Below are 17931 nucleotides of genomic sequence, written 5' to 3' on the forward strand. Positions count from 1 at the left end.
CAGCATTTTAAAGAAGAATGAAAAAGGAAAGAAAACTATTGGGTTCCAATTTATTTATTTTTTCACATCTTTACCACTCTTTTACCCTTTTACTTTCCTTCTTCAGAAAGCGTCCCAATCCTTTCGTATATTACCCCTTTCTTTTTTTTTCCATTTCAAACAAACAATACGCAATGCGTACTTCGCGAGGCTTGCGCATCACCTCTCTGATAGTTGTCTCACCGGTGATCCTCATTCTTATTTCGCTGGTCGTCATTCTTGCCATTGCTGTGCAGTCTCAGGTGAAAGCTTGGTATTTTGCCGCCGTCTCGACCCTGCCACAACACCAGCCATTCTTTTCCGAACCCTCCTCCTCACAGCATCATCACCCATTTTTAAATGCTCGTTCCCTATCGAGGCTGGCTTCGACTGCGTTCGTCTTTTCATACAACCATCCGACGACCCACCAGCTATCGTCCTCAGCCAGCAATAGCCTCGATAGCAACCGCTTCGACACGCCCAAAGCGACGGTAGCGACGACCAGACGCATTCTGCCACGTTTAAAGAGGCTCTTGTCGTCGTCGACATGGATAGGGGTACTGACAGTTTTTGCCTTCATTACGCTGCAGAAGGTTTGTTTATCTCCACTTGAGAGCGGATGAAAGGGAATGTAAAAAAAAAAAAGAAAGAGAAAGAACCGGAAAAATTAATGAGGAAAATATTTCTGCCGTTACTAGGTCCCTTTACACCAGCCTCTCAAGTCGATCGCTTCATGCATTACTTCGCCTGCCGGCAACGACAGCGACCGTGCTGTCGATCAAACCCACTTGTCACCGAAGCCTTCGTCAGCAGCACAACATGGCAATAGCAATAAGCGACGAAAGAAGACGAAACGTGCCACTGCTGCTGCCACTGCTGCTATGCGTCAGTCTAAACTCATTTCTGCATCCGCAGCACAGCCCGCAGCACAGCACAATCAACAAACACAACAAACAACCACAGCAGCACCACTAGCGACTGATCATATGGGTTGCACTGAAGATGCTACGTTAATCAACCCTGTGCTACGACAGCCGACAGCACCACCAGCTCCTATAGCACCATCCTCACCGCCGACTTTGGAATCGCACGACGACGATCAGTTGTCGATCGAGTCGTCGTCTGACGATGACGAGAGCAAGTGGATCAATGTTGGTGGCAAAAAGACTAAACGTTCCTCCAGCATCAAAGTTGAGGCCATTGCTGTAGCATCTGCTGCCACTATGAATGCCCATGCAGCTACCTCTGCTTCTGCTACATTGATGACTACCAACATGGGCACAGTCCGTGGAACCGAGTCAATGGCCGAGGAAGAAGAAGAAGAAGAAGTTATTGTTAGGGATGATGACGATGACACTGTTACTACCAGCAGCGCTACCGAAGATGAGGTCCAAAGCATTACCGAGACCCCGGTGATGGAGAAGCCGCGGATCCAGAGCTGGTACTCTCCGTTCTCGACGGGCCTTGACCTCGACATCATGCCCAAAGGTAGCGATCTCCTGCTGAACAAGCCGCTGGCCCCACCGATGAACGGTGATCTGTTTTTCCGTCATCACCAACTCGAACAGTGGAGAAGCCAGCAAGAATACCCGGTGATGATGACGACGACTACGACGTCGTCGACTATGATGCACCACCACCCATCACCACGCCGTGCTGAGCAGCCCTTCACCTTCTTTGACCACAACTCGTATTGACCAAAGCTGTTGTAGGTTTTATTTGTAAAGTCCCCCTCTCTTTCTTTCTCTCACTCTTCGTGTCTGTACAGTCTCTCTCACTCTTTCCTAGTTTTTTTTTCTTGTTGTTACATAATCCATCCACTCGTATATTTTCTTCTTTCCCCGCTCCACCCCACGCATACTCTCTCTCTCTCTCTCTCTCTCTTTGGGAACACCAAGAAAAAATAAATTCGCCGTGTCTAACCTTAGTATGCTCCCCCATGGGAAATTTGAACCGTACAATTTCTGTGTGTGTTGTGTCTGTTCGGTGCTTTTGAACAAAAGGAGAATAATTTCTTTTTTTTACCTTCTGCGTCGCCTCTATATATAATAAGGCTGCTCTCTGCTGATGGGTGGACAGTATCGCAGAACAGCTTTCTCAACAACCCCAATGGTCACTCTCATAACTTTTGCTACCACTGTGCTCGCTGCTACTGCTGCTTTGAGCAGTGTGCATGCTAAACCTGCTAGGGACGATCCTTTCCACAGACATACCATTCGCGCAAAGGGTATCGAAGCCTCGTTCATTGAGTATGGCGCGACGATCACGGTAAATTTGGCTTTTTGTCGAGAAGAGACCGGCCACAAGAAACTCACACTCACTTTTATCCTGTTCACAGAATCTGTGGGTCGATGACAAGCACGGTAAGCCCACCGATATCGTGCTTGGTTGGGACGATGTATGTCTATCTTCCTTTTGTTGTTGTGTGTCATACCTTGCAATAATGTTGTTGATGCTGATCTATACCCGAATATCGGCCCTGAAAACAGACCACCCAATTCAACCTGCAACCCGGCATCCCTGGATTCTTAGGAGGTAAAATGGAAAGTTTGTTTGTTCCCAATGCGGGCAATTTTGCTGACGACCCTGAACATCATCTATACTACAGCTGTTGTTGGCCGCTACGCTAACCGCATTCGCAATGGAACCTTCTCGATCGACGACACCGAGTACCATACCCCACTCAACGAGAACGACATAACTACTCTGCATGGCGGCGACATGGGTTTCAACCGCTTGAACTGGACTCTTTTGGACAAGGGCAAAAGTGATATCAGCTTTGGTCTGGTTTCTGAGGATGGCGACGAAGGTTTCCCAGGCACCGCGCAGATCACGGTAAAATGTAAATTGATATACCCGCCGAGACTGTATATACGTATACACACATCCACACATACGTATTTACGCGGATCCCTCTTGTTGATTAGACTCTGTCAATGATAACCAAGAATGGCACGTCGACTATGAGGGCACCTCTGACAAGGACACGATCATGATGCTGTCCCAACACACCTATTGGAACTTGGATGCGTTCAGAACGAGCGACACCGTTGAGGACCATGTGATGCAGATCGCGTCGGACCAGTACATAAAGACCGACGGCAGCTTGATCCCCACCGGCGAATTTGGCAATGTGGAGGGCACGGCTCTCGACTTCCGCTCCGCCAAGCCGATCGGCCAGGACTTGCAAGAGGCAACTGAATGCGGGTAAACCATCGTGCCGGAGAGAAAGAGAAAGAGGCATTGGCAAGGAAGGAAAAGATAATAACACGCGGTACACCTCTCTAGGTTCGACTGTGTAGGTTATGACAACTGCTGGATATTCTCTGACCCGAACCCTGATGAATACCAAGTGACGGTGCATGCTCCCAGCACAGGCATCCAAATGGCCGTCAAGACGGACCAAGCAGCCCTGCAGTTCTACTCGTGCGGTGGTCTGGATGGCACCTTGCCTATCAAGAAGAAGAAGCATCATCATCGCCACCATCTCGAGAGCCGCTGTGAGCACGAGCAAGAATACGTCCAAAAGTACGGCTGTCTTGTGCTCGAGACCGAAAACTACATTGATGGCATCAACAACCCTGAATGTAAGTGGTGGTGTAACAACACCATGATCAAAAAATGAGCGCGTTTCTGTTTAGAAACATCCAGGGACATCTTCACGTTTTCGTTGTTTTATGTCTAATCACAATCACCACAATAGGGGGCGAGGAGTACACTGGTTTGCTCCGTGCCGGCGACGAGTACACGCATCACGCAGAATACCACTTCTCAATCCATAACGGCGATTAACGAATTTCCTTTCTTCTTATGTACAAATTTTATTTTTACTATTTCGAAACTTTTAATCAATAAAAGAAAATAACCTATTTCGACTATTTTTTTTGTTTTGCGCCAAGAGCGTACCTTTACGATTCACACTCCTCTACTTTTGTTTTCAACAGCAAAGCTAACACTCCACTTTACACACACGCACACAAACACACTTATTCAAGAAAGAAACACAAAATAAAAAGCCAGGCCCATTTTTCGCTTTCTCTATTTTCTCTCTCTCTCTTTTTTTTTCTTTACCCTTCAAAACCCTCCGCGTCTTTCACCGCTCTCTCCTCCTCCCTCACACCCGTTCATACCCAAATCATGAGTATTAATTATGAAGGGTTCACTGCAGTACTCGTTATAATTCTCGTCGTAGTTGCAGCACTGGTATGCTGTGTAGGAGTGCGTATGTTTCGTCGTCAAGCACGGAAAAATGCACGAGATGAACCGTCATCCAACGCCAACGAAGAATGGCAAACGCTTCGAGAAACAACCGCGGCAACACCCGAGTTTCGACAAGAATTGGAACAAGTCATTGGTAAATGATATTTCGGCAGCATTCAGCACCTATCTTTTTTTTTAAAACGCAAATCAAGGGTTACCATGGCAACTTGACAACAATTAGCTCTCCCTGTTGCGCCAAGTGAAATTACCTCTTGGAATTACTTGACTGAATTTATGGATTTTCTAGCATGGCAAACACGGCACCCACCAAGGTCCACCGACTGGTTCGACGTTACTACAGCGCCGGTTGTACGCGAACGAGGCGTAGATGCCTGGACATTTATCGAAAACGAACCAATGACAGACACAGACGACGATTCCAACGCAGCAGTCATGGATAAAACGACGATTGTATTTTGTCAGGGCCAAGGCTGTGTAATGACAAACTTGCCTATTCCAATGCACCAAGAATTTGTGTATTGGGAAGTCAAGATTTTGCAACTTGAAGAGTGTGATCGCGTGGCGATCGGTTTAGGGACCAAACCTTATCCATGCTGGCGATTACCAGGTACGGTTGTTTATTTAAAGAGGGAAATGTTTCTGTATTGAACGCACTCTCGATAATAATGCAAAAATCATGTCTATAGGCTGGCACCGACATTCAGTTGCTTATCATTCACATACGGGTGCAGTTCATGCAAGCGATCCGCTGGTAGGACGACCTTATGGACCACCCTATAAAGAAGGCGACGTGATAGGCGTAGGCTACCTCCGCAACACAAACACTGTATTTTTTACGCGAAATGGCAAAGTAAGGAAGGAAGGAAGGAATGGGTTGTGGGGCTGTCTTTTAAGCGAGGATAGAAGGGATATTGAAATGAGGATCATCCCTACGTTTTTAGAATCTCGGTAAAGCCTCTATTGGCTTCAAATTCCCTGTATATCCTGTTGTAGGCGCCATAGGCCCATGTCAAGTTTCTGTGAATTTTGGACAGCAGGATTACTTGTTTGCGCCAGGTAAAGAGAAGGGAACCATGTGATGGCGATGATGGGACATTTATGAGAATCTAACATTTGGGGACATTAAAGCCAACTTACGGGAAGCGGCATTGGCTCCGAAACAAGGCTCCCTTCCACCCCCTCCAGCCTATGGCGACGTACGTAATACCATAATGCTGTTTGGCGCATCCGACGACGACGACAACACCACCGACACACGACATCTCGACTATTCGCAACAACCCCATGCATCATTCGATCCAGCCTCCTCGCCACCACCACCACGATATACCTGAGCATCTTTTTTAGTGCGATTCTTTCACCCTCATTATTTCCTCGTCCTCTTTTAAAAACTTGTCCTTTTTCCCGTCCACCTACGTTCTTTCTTCATGCATTACATACACATTTCATGTTTCTTCCTCTTTATCTCTTGTTCTTTTAGATGTATAATTAAGTACATTGGTGTTTCTTTTTAGCTAAAGAAAGAATACATTGTTCAATAATTACTAAATACTAAATACTGTTAATCATCTCTATCATACAACGTCCCCAGGACGCTCGGTCGTCAGCGACTTGAGCCAGATTGAACTGTTCCAAATGTTTATGCCAATTTGCAGTCAGTGTGGTCAAATTCAACTCGGATTCCAAAGACCCTTGTAGTTCTTGTGGGATTTGATAAAGTGCGTATGCTAGGTGATCAATGGCATACTGGCATAAAGACGCACGCTGTAATGTTCGAATAACTGCATCGAGCAGAGTTGGATAACGGTCCTGATCATCCCATTCAAGCGCTTGCCGCCAATGCTGCTGCACGTGGTGATCAAACTGTCGCAGACAGTCGATATCGGTCACGGAAAGATCCCAGCTCCCTCCACGCAACTTTTCCATCAGCGTTTGCAGTTTTGTCACCTCTACCACAGTATAGATCCGTATCCGGGCCGTCGATACTAGATGTACCAAATGCGCCATAATGTGATCCTCCTGTTGTGTTGGCGACAATGGACACGGGATATTCGCCAAGTGTTTTCCGAAAAACCGTGTCCGGCCTTGCTGATCATACGAACAATGTTCCTTGATAAAGAACTGGATCACGCTCGAGTTCAATAGGCCGCAAAAATACTCTGCTGGTGGTGACACGGTGTTGCTGCTTTTTGTCGTGAAATACATGCACTGATTCGTCAAGCAAAGCTGGTTTCTGTCCATGAAAAACCGCTGGCGTGGCTGCGATTTGGTGAAATAGCCATAATTGATTGGATGGACGATTTTGACGGGCACATCCACGCCACACTTGTTATAGTGGCACCAAGCAATCTTGCGATCATCCCTGTTGCTCTGCAATGCTGCACGTGCTTCGCTCAAATACTGATAAAGTGCTGCATACTGCTGGGGAGCTTCTTTCTCGAGTTTCTCAGCATCATCCTTGTCGACCAAAATCATTGAATAAAAAGGTTCGTTATTTTCGTCTGTTCGATACAAGGGCACATACGCTTCTGCCGGTGATGTTTCTTTGCGTGTAAGACGTAGTGGATCGCGGTTTAACCAGAATGTGCTTTCCTTGTCTGTGCCTTGGCTCTTGCCACTCCAGTAAAATGCTGGACGTAGCCATCGATCGCAGCACTTTTGTCCAAACGTTTGACGTGCCCATTGTGTTCTGACTACTAGCGCATACACCGGATTGGTGTTGGGACCGCGATGAAATTCCAATGGTGCATCGTCGCTATCGCATATGCGTGGCAAGCTGCTAGTGATATCGTTAAGTTGGTCTGATAATCTGGATGTGGGTGACAAGAATGCAAATGAGGCATTGGGTGATTGCCGTATTCGGTCCACATTGTCAGCACTCGTCCATTTGTACTTGAGAAGAGGGTCGTTGTTATTGTTATTGTCACTGTTGTTGTTGTTGTTGTTGTTGTTGTTGTAGCTTAGTGTATCTTTTTGAAGGAGATCATCACTGATGCGACTGCCGTCAAAATGGGTATATGCATCGAGTATGTCGTCTAGTTTTGCCTTTCTAGACATATGTCGCAAAAACAAAATCTTATCGTTTGCTGGTGGTGGTGGTGGTGAAAGCAAATCATGATTTTGTAAACGTCGCATGCGTAGTCGAAAAATTAGCGAGTCGGTCTGCACCTTGGGCCACACCTTGTATGGTTCAAACTGATACATGCTCAAAAGCTGACAGTGCTGCCACATCCATGCGCGCAAATGTCGTGCAAACTCAAGTACCAGCCATTGGCTCGGCGTGATCAGACATATCTGACCAGTAGTGGGATTGCATCGCTGCATACAGATCCACATAAAGTAGAGGTATGCCTGTGCGCCCCGACCGCCCAACACCTGACTATCGTACAATGCAGGATCGGGTTCCGTTACCAGCCCCGTTTTTCGGATCATGTAAGGCGGGTTTGTTACAATGTAGTCAAACTTGAGGTGCGTTGCATCACGTAGTCGCGTCAGTTCGTTACGTTCCCATGGGGACGCAATGTTATCAAGTGACAGTTTGAGCGTGTCATTACAGAACAAGTGGAGTCGGTTGATCATCATCGTCGTCGTTGTTGAGTGTGGCGTGCCAAGCTCATGTAGTTCGGTGATCCGTTTGTAAAGCGGAAACAAGTGGACCAGCACATTGAGTTTCCCGAGCTTGAATGCAAAAGGATCAATCTCGACACCCCACAGATTCTCTGGAATTGCGTGGCATAACATGTATTTCAGATATTCGGCATTATTCCATACAGACGGGGTTGCAGTGCACGCGTCGATCAGTCGCGTCAAGAATTCGCATAGAAAAGCACCCATGCCCATGCATGGATCAAAAACTCGGGGCACACGAACAAGCGACAGTGCTGGATCGTTGCACTGGCGTTGTTGCAGGCAACAACTCCACATGAATTGAACGATTCTTTGAGGCGTATAGAACTGACCGTGGTCTTTTCGTTGTTTTTGTGCATTGATCTCGAGAAATTTGGTGTATACGCGCGCAAATATTGAATCGACCCATTGTAGCGACCGAAATACGATACCGGCTGCATGGAAACGTGAGCGCAATTGATTGGCCTGTTGCTCGTCAACGTCGTCGATAATATCGTCGTGATGGAAGAGGGCCATATACACTTTCATCACTCGGTACCCCATCAGATCATGCAGTAGTACATCAATAAAAACGAGATACGCTGTCATCAGGCTGCCATGCATGTTTGTTTCTGCAATGGTACATACACAAACAAACAAAGAAATTAAAGTCAAACACATATAACCTCTAAGATTTTAGTTCTCTTGGTGTAACTTTTTCTTACGTGATGAATCCAACAACGATCCCAACATGGTGACAGCCAAATCCACCTGTGATTCTGTAAGCCCGTCATCAGTTGTTGGATTTCGTTGTCGTTTGGTTGGAATGGGGGACTGCGGCGGCTCGGAATCAAACAACGTAGGTTCAATCGTGTCTTGATTGGGCGGGTACGTTGCTGGATCATGTTGATTCATCTTCCTTTCATGATTTCCTTGTTCCCTTTTTTTTCGAAAAAAAAGAAACACACAATTAAAAAAACTGAAAAGGCTTTTCTATATCCGGGGAAAAGTTAGCGCTCTTTTTTTTGGCGGTCGTCGGTTACATGGGTTCCGTCTGTTTCGTCAGACGGGGTACACAACACTTCCTGTTGAAGGTCGGCACCGTCGTACAACGTTTCGCTGTATGCGACCGACTTGGCAGTAGTGAATAGGGTCCTTGAGCTCTAGCGCACACGCGTGCTTTAAGAGTTACAAAAGAAAGGAAAGGCGGTACGATCACACTATGGCAACCGATGACTACGAGCTGGATTTTGACATTTGTCTGTGATCTGCCTAATGATTGGGGGGGGGTTCTTTTTCCCATTTTGGCGTTGGGGGATTATTTTTGGCAGTGGATGACGCCACCACCAATAACAATAGTACCATCAGCGTAGACGACGACAGAATTGTATCTTTCCAAAACTATATGGAATGGGAAGGTGCTGCAGAGATACATTACAAACAAAAAGTAAGATAATATATGATTATGAAGGCTATGGAAACAATCGATTGGATCCAGCTTGGTACAGTATGAAACACAACCCTGATAATGTATATTCTAACATTCCAACCATTTTTTCTGGTCAGCCATCCGCTACATACATGCAGTAAGATAAATGAAGGTAAATAAAACTTACACTCAAGCTGACACTATAGTAATGTTACTGCAGAGACCACTCGTCAAATGTATGTCCAAAGACATAAACGTGATAGATCCAGCTCGCGTTGCTCTCAGGTAGCCACTTGACGGTGTCCTGCCCATGTCCAGAAAGGGGATGGCGTTTGATGTGTTGGACTCCATTAAACACCTGCACTAGCCGAAAGCTCTAATTAATCCTAGTAAATTAGCTGTCAGACAATACTTTAAGAAATGGCACTTGAAAGCTGTTTTTGAACGATTAATGAAACACACAGAGTATATCAACAAAAAGTATATCGCTAAGGAAGCTTGATTTCTTTGGTTAGCTGCATAATTTCCAGCATAAAAAAAATCCAACATAGGTTCTTCATCATTGTAATTGTTTTCAAGAAATTTGACTGGATCCCTGTATAAAAAATACCATCAAATATCAGTTGGAAATGCTTTATTATTATCATTCGTAATATTCCTATTACAATTTCAAAATGTCTTTTACCAATTCTTTGCCATGTTGAGAAAAGCGTTTGCTTGGAGTAATTGTTGTGTCAAAAAAAGTGTTTATAATAATGGCGTTAAAGATAGTAATGGTGTAAAAGAAAGTATGTTACAGACCACCCTGAGTTCTTTTTACATAACTGGTAAATTACTTCCTCTATTAAGTAACTACTTGATTACTGTAGCAAGAATCGATTCAGTATACTTTCTCTCCTCTACAGGAGACTTCCGTTCCCCCTTGCAGCCTTTCTTTCTTCCTCTGTTCCCGGACCTTCAGAAACTGATGGCCAGAACCTCAACCATCGCGTGAATGCTCGTGCCTTGGCCTTGCAAAGTATGGATGAATTACATGAGACAATCCCTCCACTTCCGACAGATCCAACGCACAACATCCATTGGATTGATGAACGCATGCTGTGGATGCTGAAGTACTGCACTTCTCACTGCGATGCATACAGCAACAACAAGCAAAGTGTCTGTCGCAATATGTCTGAAGCTCTATTTGGCATCAGCAACATTAACTTCACCTCGAGAGTCTCGACCAAATGCACGATCTCAAGAGGAAGTGGGAAAGCGAAAGCTTCACTACTGACCAATCGGGTGGTCAAGGAAGCTTGGTTGAAGGGATGACTTGGCCTGGTACAAAAAGTGTACTATTTGAATCATAAGTATAACACTTAAGTGACACTAACAAATGAACATGATCTGGGAAATAAAGTATAGGGCACACACTTGTCCTCGTCTTGCTTTCGGTGATGCCATCTGGCAAGGTCGTGTTTCAGCAGATTAGAATGTCGCCTATGACAGCACTACTGGGTTGAGCTTAAATGGAAACCGGTGGATGTCTCCACCATTGCTCCTACCGCAGGGGATTTGTCGGCGAACACAGAGCTACAAGAAGACAGGCATATGTCGATGTTGAAACGTTAGTAAACAAAGAGTTATACAGTCCGTTTTGAGGTTCAGTTCAGTTATCTGTACAAAATGTAATAGCTTAATATATCATTTCGACGTTAGACTTTCAAAAGTGCAATCGCTGATTAGGGGCCGAACCCAGGCAGATCTTGCCAAGCAAGAAAGGGTGAAGGACTCTACGAGCTGAAAAAACACGCAAGATGATTTCATAAGCATATCTGGAACGTGCCGCAAAGGCTAAACGCGCGCGCAAACATGAACGCAAAATGGAGAAAGCTCGTGCAAAGCGCTTGAACTTCGGATTAGAAATACTGAAGCTCAAACGTGAGATGTCATGGACAGAAGAAGATGTATGTAGAAGAAAATAACAAAGAATAAAATCAGCTATGAGCGATAACGCAGTATCAAATATTATTGAGGTATGGTTCCATAAGCCATTTTAAAATAGGTACGTATGTTTTCTCCATTGTTGCTATCATATCACGAGTACGACTGCGCGAAGTTTGTTGTATGTTCTGTTGTTGTTGTGTGTTATCATCATCATCACCAAATGTGTCGATGTCTTGGCTGGTTCTGATTCTACGCACGTTCTGAAAATCTCCTTCTGCGTCCGGAATTTGTTGAGCTTATTGATGATCTCAATGTACGATGTACCATCGTTTTCCCATTGTTTAATAATGTTGTGAAGCGTACAAAGGACAGAGATCTACATTGTACATTTGACAAGGTCTTTATCACTTCTGATCAACATTGGGAGATGCTTCAACTTTGCCATCTGTTTTTCAGAAAGCCAATCGTTCTCTCGACTTCCACTAACCATAGCCCATCACAATGATAATTTGCTTGCTTCGGGAAAGGTTTGTATGTAATACGTACCTCGAACTGAAGATAATTTTCATTGAATGCTGCATTGTCACCGCGTCTTCTTGCTTCTCCTTTGTAAGGAGTGATAAGGTGTTTTGACAATGTGCATGCTGCGTCACCTAGGATATGCTCACCGCCTTCAAGAAACTGACCCATATTCGAACTCATGAATGTTTTCTTATACGCGAGAGAATCGTGAGCTTTGCCAGATTCACCAAGGATAAAGAAACGAATATTGTTGCTGATATCGCAAACTTAATGCATGTCGTTCCTGACTATCGTGAAATTCGTTGCGTTGATATACAGGTCTACACTCGAACACGATGTCGGTTCCATTGACGATTCCGACACATTCATTGAACGCTCCTTGAGATCTTGTTTCAGTTGTATCTTCTTGTTGATTAGGCGAGTACACGTACGAATATACATGCTTGTGCAGCGTCTTAATGTACAAGGTGCGTGCAATTGACAGTTGCACTTTTGGAAATTCCATATCTAGTAGCGCCAACCATTAGATCAAGGCAAGCATGTCCAAACCGGTAAAGAGCCACACCGAGTTATAAAGCAACAAGTTTTTGCTCCGGGGTAAATATCGATGTATCGTTCTCGATAAGAGCAAGAACACCATTAGATGTGCTTCTGCTCATTCTAAACTCGCGAAGGAACTCTTTATCGTCATTTGTTGTGAGGATGATTTGCCGCTAGTCGCATGCTTTTGGCTTTGGATCGGTTCTTAAGCTAAAGTAACGCGCCTGGATAAGCGCTTGGATATTATCCATATCCAATCTTTTCGACAAGGTCGTCATCGTCTCGGTAATCTTCGACGAGTTCTTCTTCTTCTTCCATTTCCATGAGTTCACTATCAATGCCCAAACGACGATCCAGTTCATTCATGAAGGGATGAGTTCCTCCTGAGATCTTCTGTGAAGAGCGGACAAAGTTCAAATATGTAAGAACCATTTTTTCGCGTTTAAAGGTCTTAATCAAACTGACCTTTGCCTTCAGTATGACAATTGGCCTTGTACGACCTTCAGATTTAAAGCTTCAGCGGCTTTTGACCAGACCTTATAAGTTCGGACAAGGACTACATAAGATTTATCAGTCTGAAGATATGCGTATGGTCTTCTTTGACGGCAATGACGAGATATTATAAATACTGTATGATGCCGATAATAACTGCTTTTGTTTTTACCCGTATCTCTTCCCCAACAAAACTTGAGCTCCTCCTCCACCATTTGAATGCCATGCCCGTATTACTTTTTCGATTGGTACTGTAAATGCTTGTCACAAGTGTGGGTTGATTCAGTCATGGTTGCCTTTTGCATATTACTTTTCAATAATTCGTTTGCATCTCTTTTTTTCTTTCTTTGAGAGTAAGGAAGACTGAACTAGCTTTTGCTCTCTATGTTGCTATTGCCAGGATGACTTTAGTTATATAATCTAGACATCCTGAATGCTGTTGTTTATTCGTTACCGCATCTGCAGGGTATTACAATGCTATCCAATCCATTGAGCGGAGTTGGGATCCAGGAAGCTTACTAGGGTGATGTTTATATCTTGGTTGACAGCACACAGTAGCACTCCAGCGTCTTGTATCAGGCTTGCCTTTTCTCTGGCGTTTTGAGCTTGCTATCGTATTGTTGTTCGTTTGGTAAGCATCAAGCTTAAGACACTGGGTTCATTTACTGAACAACTGCTCATGAGTTTGTTACATATAGAGTTTAAACAGACAAAGTACTGTAGTTAGAATTTGCCCAGAAAATATGAGGAACACTTTCCGGGAATCGCTATATTTCAAGATGTTCTTGATCCCGTATATATCCTAGCATGTGGAAGATGATAATGTTCCCGCTTACCATAAATATTGACCTTTGTCAGTAAACTTGACTCCAATAAGTCCTCTGCGTAGTATAACTCTCAAAGCGGTTCGAGTATAGTTGCAGCAGCACGTTGGCCAATGAAATCCAAATACCGGGCATTAAAAATCCACTGCCCGACATGAACAGGAACGCGCGTATGCGCATACATACATCATACAGACTGCTTTTTTTTGGTCATAAAGGGAGAGGGGAGGAGGCGACGATGGTCTTTCTATTCAACAACGGAAGAAAGAATATTCTCACTTCATTTTTTTTTCTCTCTTCTGTCACAGAGACTATATCATATAGAGTGCGAGGTGATCCCTTTTGTGACGAAAAGAGGTACACAAGCATTTCTGATATATAAGGAAAGCATAGGGTAACCAAAAAAAATTAGTCTGTGCTTTCGCTCAGGTTTGAAAGGGCACCAGACTCGCTGCCGACCAGATCCACATCGTGCTGCCTTTCCATCAATCCTGGATCTAGTAAGTGTATATGTAAACATTTCAAATCGATGCTTGACTATACAGATATCACAACAATCCAACCTGGAAAACTGATTAATTAAACATGCTGCCAATATTGTTTATCAGCTCATTATAAATAAAAGTACAAGCCAGACTGCAAATATCACCGCAATGGTACTCAATTATTAAAAATATGTTGTATGGCATACGAAGATCATCTGTCCGAGATAATCCTGAACACCCCACGACTTCAATCTTTTTACTAGATCCTTCAATGATACGAAAAGCATTGATGCCTGCATTGGTGAGACTATAGATCCGTGAAACACGCAATAGCACCGAGCTTTCGACTTGTTCAAAATGCTCAAGGACAGCACCAGTAACACCTTTCACGGCTGTCAGTTCCAGATTCAGTATTTTGGTTTCCTCAAGTCGTTGTGCCCACACAATCCATCCTGCCTCTGTGAGAAAGTCGTCGACACTATTACTGTACGGTGATGTGCGGGTTCAAGCTTAATCTCCTGACTAGTGGGTGCTGTGATGGTTCGCACAACTGCATTAGACCTTGGTTGTCGATGGGTATGTTCGTGAGACGCATTTTTTCAAGCTGTTGCAAACGTCGAAGCGGAGTAAGATCGCAAAGAGGATTCTCGCTGAACATGTGAAGGAAATTTCGCAAGGAAAGTATACGGAGCCGTTGCAGCGTACCGATGGTTGCGATAATGCTGTTCAGATACTGCGTTATTCCAGCGCGATTTCCAACTTCCAAGATCTCATTTTGTTGCTGCATGAGCAAAATCTGGGACCAATCTTCGCTTGACATACCAGTGATGTCCGTCAACCCCAAACTTGTCAGCTGTGTGAATTGGTTGCGTGCCAAGACATCCCAGCAATGAATATCAGAAAGACCACAGGCGACTATACGTAAATGTTCTAGTATCGGCTGCGATTTTACTACTATCGGCATGATCCTCTCGTGTCCCTTGCCGTTGAATAGCAGTTCATAAGCCATACTGCCTTCCTCGCCATCATTCGATGCTTTCCTTTCAGTTACTTAATATAAGCACTCGTGCTTCTTGATAGTGAAATCCATCTGTCTGCTATGACTGGTTCGCTGCATTCCCACATAATGTAGCGTAATAGAGGGCACAGCTCATAAGCTGTATAGAGGTTGGAGATACGTTGTTGAATCGTGAGTAAGGCGATAATATCAAGTACTTGATGTGGGAGCAACGCTGCAATAAGGGACGGATCCGGTATTTAAAACTGAGAACACCGTCCAGTCTTAAGAAGATAATGTTGTGTATCGGTGGCCTTTTGTGTCTGCTTCTGCCATCAACTTGTTCAAGAGTAGCGTCTGATAAGTTAGTGCGGCCATCAAACATCACTGAAAGATGCGTTAATGACGGCAAGAAGTCCAGTAGCATTGGCAGCGAGATACCGCAAGTGTGAAATGAAATCGTCAGAGCAGTTAGCGTATGCGAGAAATATCTGATGAATCCTGGCAGTAACGTGCTACTGTCGAAAATAGGTTGTAATTGTTTGCTATGCACATGGTTGCTGATGTCTTATTTTTTTTTATTGAAAACAAAGAAAAAGCTTTAGTATATCTTTTGCGCATAAGCAGTAGTAAGTACTACCGAATACGCGATCCTCTTAACGCAAAAAAAAAGAGTATCGTTTTACTTCACCAAGGAAGCGAATGCTGTATCTTCGCCAAGCAAGTCGTTCCAGTACTTTATACGTGGCTTGAGATTTGATGTATACTGATTCGACTTGTTGTCCCAAACATTGAAGCATCGCGTCGCTCCTTTTGTTCCATGCATCAGGCGAGATTCCCACCAGTGTCCACAGGGCTGTCTGGTAAGTGGGGATCGCGTATAACCAGCGGCGACATACTTTCACACATTCGACACAGCCCGCTGTCCGATAAACGAGAAGATGTACTGAATGATTCGGGAGGCAAAATCGAGATCAAATCAGTCATATTACGTGTATGTGAAAGGGGACGCGCGAAAAGAAATTTGGCACGAGGCTTTTAATCGAACAAAGCCTGTATAACATAATCCGGACTCGTGAAATAATATGTCCGACAAAGGAAAAGCAAGTCGAACCAGGTAGCTCACCTGAATTTTATTTGGAAAAGGGGGACCCTGAAGATTGATCTATTGTAACCACCGGTAACTTCATTAAATCTATGCTATCATAGCGATACGCAGATACACATTAGAACAGGCTCTTTCTAAAACCATCGACTTCTCGATACGAAGGAAAAGGCTTCAATCAATACTCGGGTTTATTGTTTGCGAGCCGCAAAAGTCATATATTAGTAACCAATCGCTTGGCCTGGAAAACACAGCATCCCTGTGTGCAAGTTTTGGTAGAGCAACTATATCATATCTTTAACAGGTCCCCCTGATATCTTTGGTGAGCGATCATCACTTTCAAATAGGTAACGCATACCTTGAAAATATGTAACGAAGTAAAGTTAGATAAGAAAAGGAAGAGAGAAGTGAGGTGTAAGGGGAGGGAAAGAGCTGTTACAAGAATCACGCTTTAAAAGCAGGCACATCGGAAAGATCAGTGCAAGCTTTTCGATCCAGGTGAAACCCAAAATGATAAGAAAATCGTGTTGTGATAAGCTACGTGCAGGAAGAGTGAGAGAGACGAACAGCTGAAAAAAAAACATTCCAATTTTTTACAGATCTGACAATTATACAGGTCTGCTGGCGTATGCTCTGGCGTTGCCTCTTATAAAATAACCGACCATATCCTCGATAACAATTTTTTTCTTGACAATGCTTTGGCAATTTAGGCGAACACAGAAAGTGAAAAAGAGTGCCAAAGCATTGTGATCGTGTTACTTTCGGCTACGATACAGAGCCACTGTCACTGTTCCCCGCTTTGTTTAGCACGGAGCTGTGAATGGATGGAGGGGGGATAATTAGCTTTTTGTTCGCGAAAAAAGAAAAAGGAACTTGTCGTGCACATAAAAAAAAGGCGAAGGCAAAAGCGGTAAAACGTTTATGCGGAAAGTGCGAAAAAGAAAAATATATTTTTATTTTGTTTATCATTTTCTTATTTGTGTGTAATAAATAATAAAAAAAAAGTTCGTTTCAATTATCCCAACATATACCGTTGGCATCACATGCACCCGAAGGTTCACGATCGGCTGCCGGAGTATATGACCACATTCCCACTGGTATATATTGCAAATTTTCTTCAGGGCGGACCACTGAATCTGCCGATCATCAGAAGAATTATGACAATAGCCAGCACAAGCAATGACCTGATCATGGCACCAAACAGTGCATCTGTACTACAGACCAAAGCTGTACCAAAACGAACTGAAGAGAAGAGAAAAAAGAAAGGCGAAATTGCTCGCTTTATATAGACATTTTTCTCGTTCGGGACTTCAAATCCCCGTGAATTCTCATTGGCCCAGATAACGGGTTGCGTATCAACTTGTGGGTTGCCTACTATGGCATAACAAAAGATACAGCACCAAAGGAAATGAAAGGAGGAGTGGTACCTGATGGTCAAGTAGACAAGCGTGCTTCGGCGGTAGTGGTACGTGTCTCTCACCATGGGCTGCTGTACCTCCGATGCTGTCGCCGCTTGGTTGTGAGGGGGTCCGTGCACGGCACCGTGTCAAGCGAAAACAAAGACACGAATGTGAATGAGCATGTAGATTCACGGAAGAAATGCTTTTCTGTGAGCAATCAAATGGCAATACAGGAGTGATTGACAAGGTAAACAGCTTAACAGATTCTACGGCATCAGTTGTTCCTCATCCAGCATTAGTAAACATTAAGAACACGATCCTCCCAGCAGCCAGTTTCTATTCTTCACCCAACAAGGTTAAAAA

At 44.2% G+C, this 17931-nt stretch overlaps 6 protein-coding genes across 6 annotated transcripts; 3 read left to right on the plus strand and 3 right to left on the minus strand.

Moving 5' to 3' along the window:
* Window positions 1-30: 30 nt before the first annotated feature.
* On the plus strand, window positions 31-1960 carry BDB00DRAFT_841443 (uncharacterized protein). Its single transcript, XM_053124835.1, has 2 exons — window positions 31-611; window positions 717-1960. Exons 1-2 carry the CDS (start codon window positions 174-176, stop codon window positions 1713-1715), a joined length of 1437 nt encoding a protein of 478 aa, XP_052976062.1. The 5' UTR covers window positions 31-173; the 3' UTR covers window positions 1716-1960.
* BDB00DRAFT_841445 (galactose mutarotase-like domain-containing protein) lies at window positions 1821-3894 on the plus strand. Its single transcript, XM_053124836.1, has 7 exons — window positions 1821-2286; window positions 2357-2416; window positions 2508-2553; window positions 2627-2860; window positions 2946-3225; window positions 3307-3605; window positions 3722-3894. The coding sequence occupies exons 1-7, from the start codon at window positions 2086-2088 to the stop codon at window positions 3808-3810; spliced, it is 1209 nt and encodes a 402-aa protein (XP_052976063.1). The 5' UTR covers window positions 1821-2085; the 3' UTR covers window positions 3811-3894.
* A 741-nt stretch (window positions 3895-4635) lies between these two features.
* On the plus strand, window positions 4636-5573 carry BDB00DRAFT_884406 (concanavalin A-like lectin/glucanase domain-containing protein; the record flags this gene model as incomplete). Its single annotated transcript, XM_053128325.1, has 4 exons — window positions 4636-4846; window positions 4926-5089; window positions 5181-5295; window positions 5368-5573. 4 exons carry the CDS (start codon window positions 4636-4638, stop codon window positions 5571-5573), a joined length of 696 nt encoding a protein of 231 aa, XP_052976064.1.
* A 110-nt stretch (window positions 5574-5683) lies between these two features.
* BDB00DRAFT_601206 (S-adenosyl-L-methionine-dependent methyltransferase) lies at window positions 5684-9056 on the minus strand. The gene is made up of 2 exons (XM_053117988.1): window positions 8571-9056; window positions 5684-8477 (listed from the first exon to the last, which is right to left on the minus strand). The coding sequence occupies exons 1-2, from the start codon at window positions 8758-8760 to the stop codon at window positions 5791-5793; spliced, it is 2877 nt and encodes a 958-aa protein (XP_052976065.1). The 5' UTR covers window positions 8761-9056; the 3' UTR covers window positions 5684-5790.
* A 4933-nt stretch (window positions 9057-13989) lies between these two features.
* BDB00DRAFT_876029 (uncharacterized protein) lies at window positions 13990-15075 on the minus strand (the record flags this gene model as incomplete). The annotated part of the gene is made up of 3 exons (XM_053127435.1): window positions 13990-14078; window positions 14273-14524; window positions 14628-15075. 3 exons carry the CDS (start codon window positions 15073-15075, stop codon window positions 13990-13992), a joined length of 789 nt encoding a protein of 262 aa, XP_052976066.1.
* Window positions 15076-16247: 1172 nt separating this feature from the next.
* Window positions 16248-16840, minus strand: BDB00DRAFT_601305 (uncharacterized protein). The gene is made up of 3 exons (XM_053117989.1): window positions 16608-16840; window positions 16354-16526; window positions 16248-16263 (listed from the first exon to the last, which is right to left on the minus strand). Exons 1-2 carry the CDS (start codon window positions 16750-16752, stop codon window positions 16453-16455), a joined length of 219 nt encoding a protein of 72 aa, XP_052976067.1. The 5' UTR covers window positions 16753-16840; the 3' UTR covers window positions 16248-16263; window positions 16354-16452.
* Between the last annotated feature and the right edge of the window lie 1091 nt (window positions 16841-17931).

This window comes from Zychaea mexicana, assembly GCF_025766255.1.
Source record: "Zychaea mexicana strain RSA 1403 chromosome Unknown BDB00scaffold_81, whole genome shotgun sequence".
NCBI classification, from domain to species: Eukaryota; Fungi; Mucoromycota; class Mucoromycetes; order Mucorales; family Lichtheimiaceae; genus Zychaea; species Zychaea mexicana.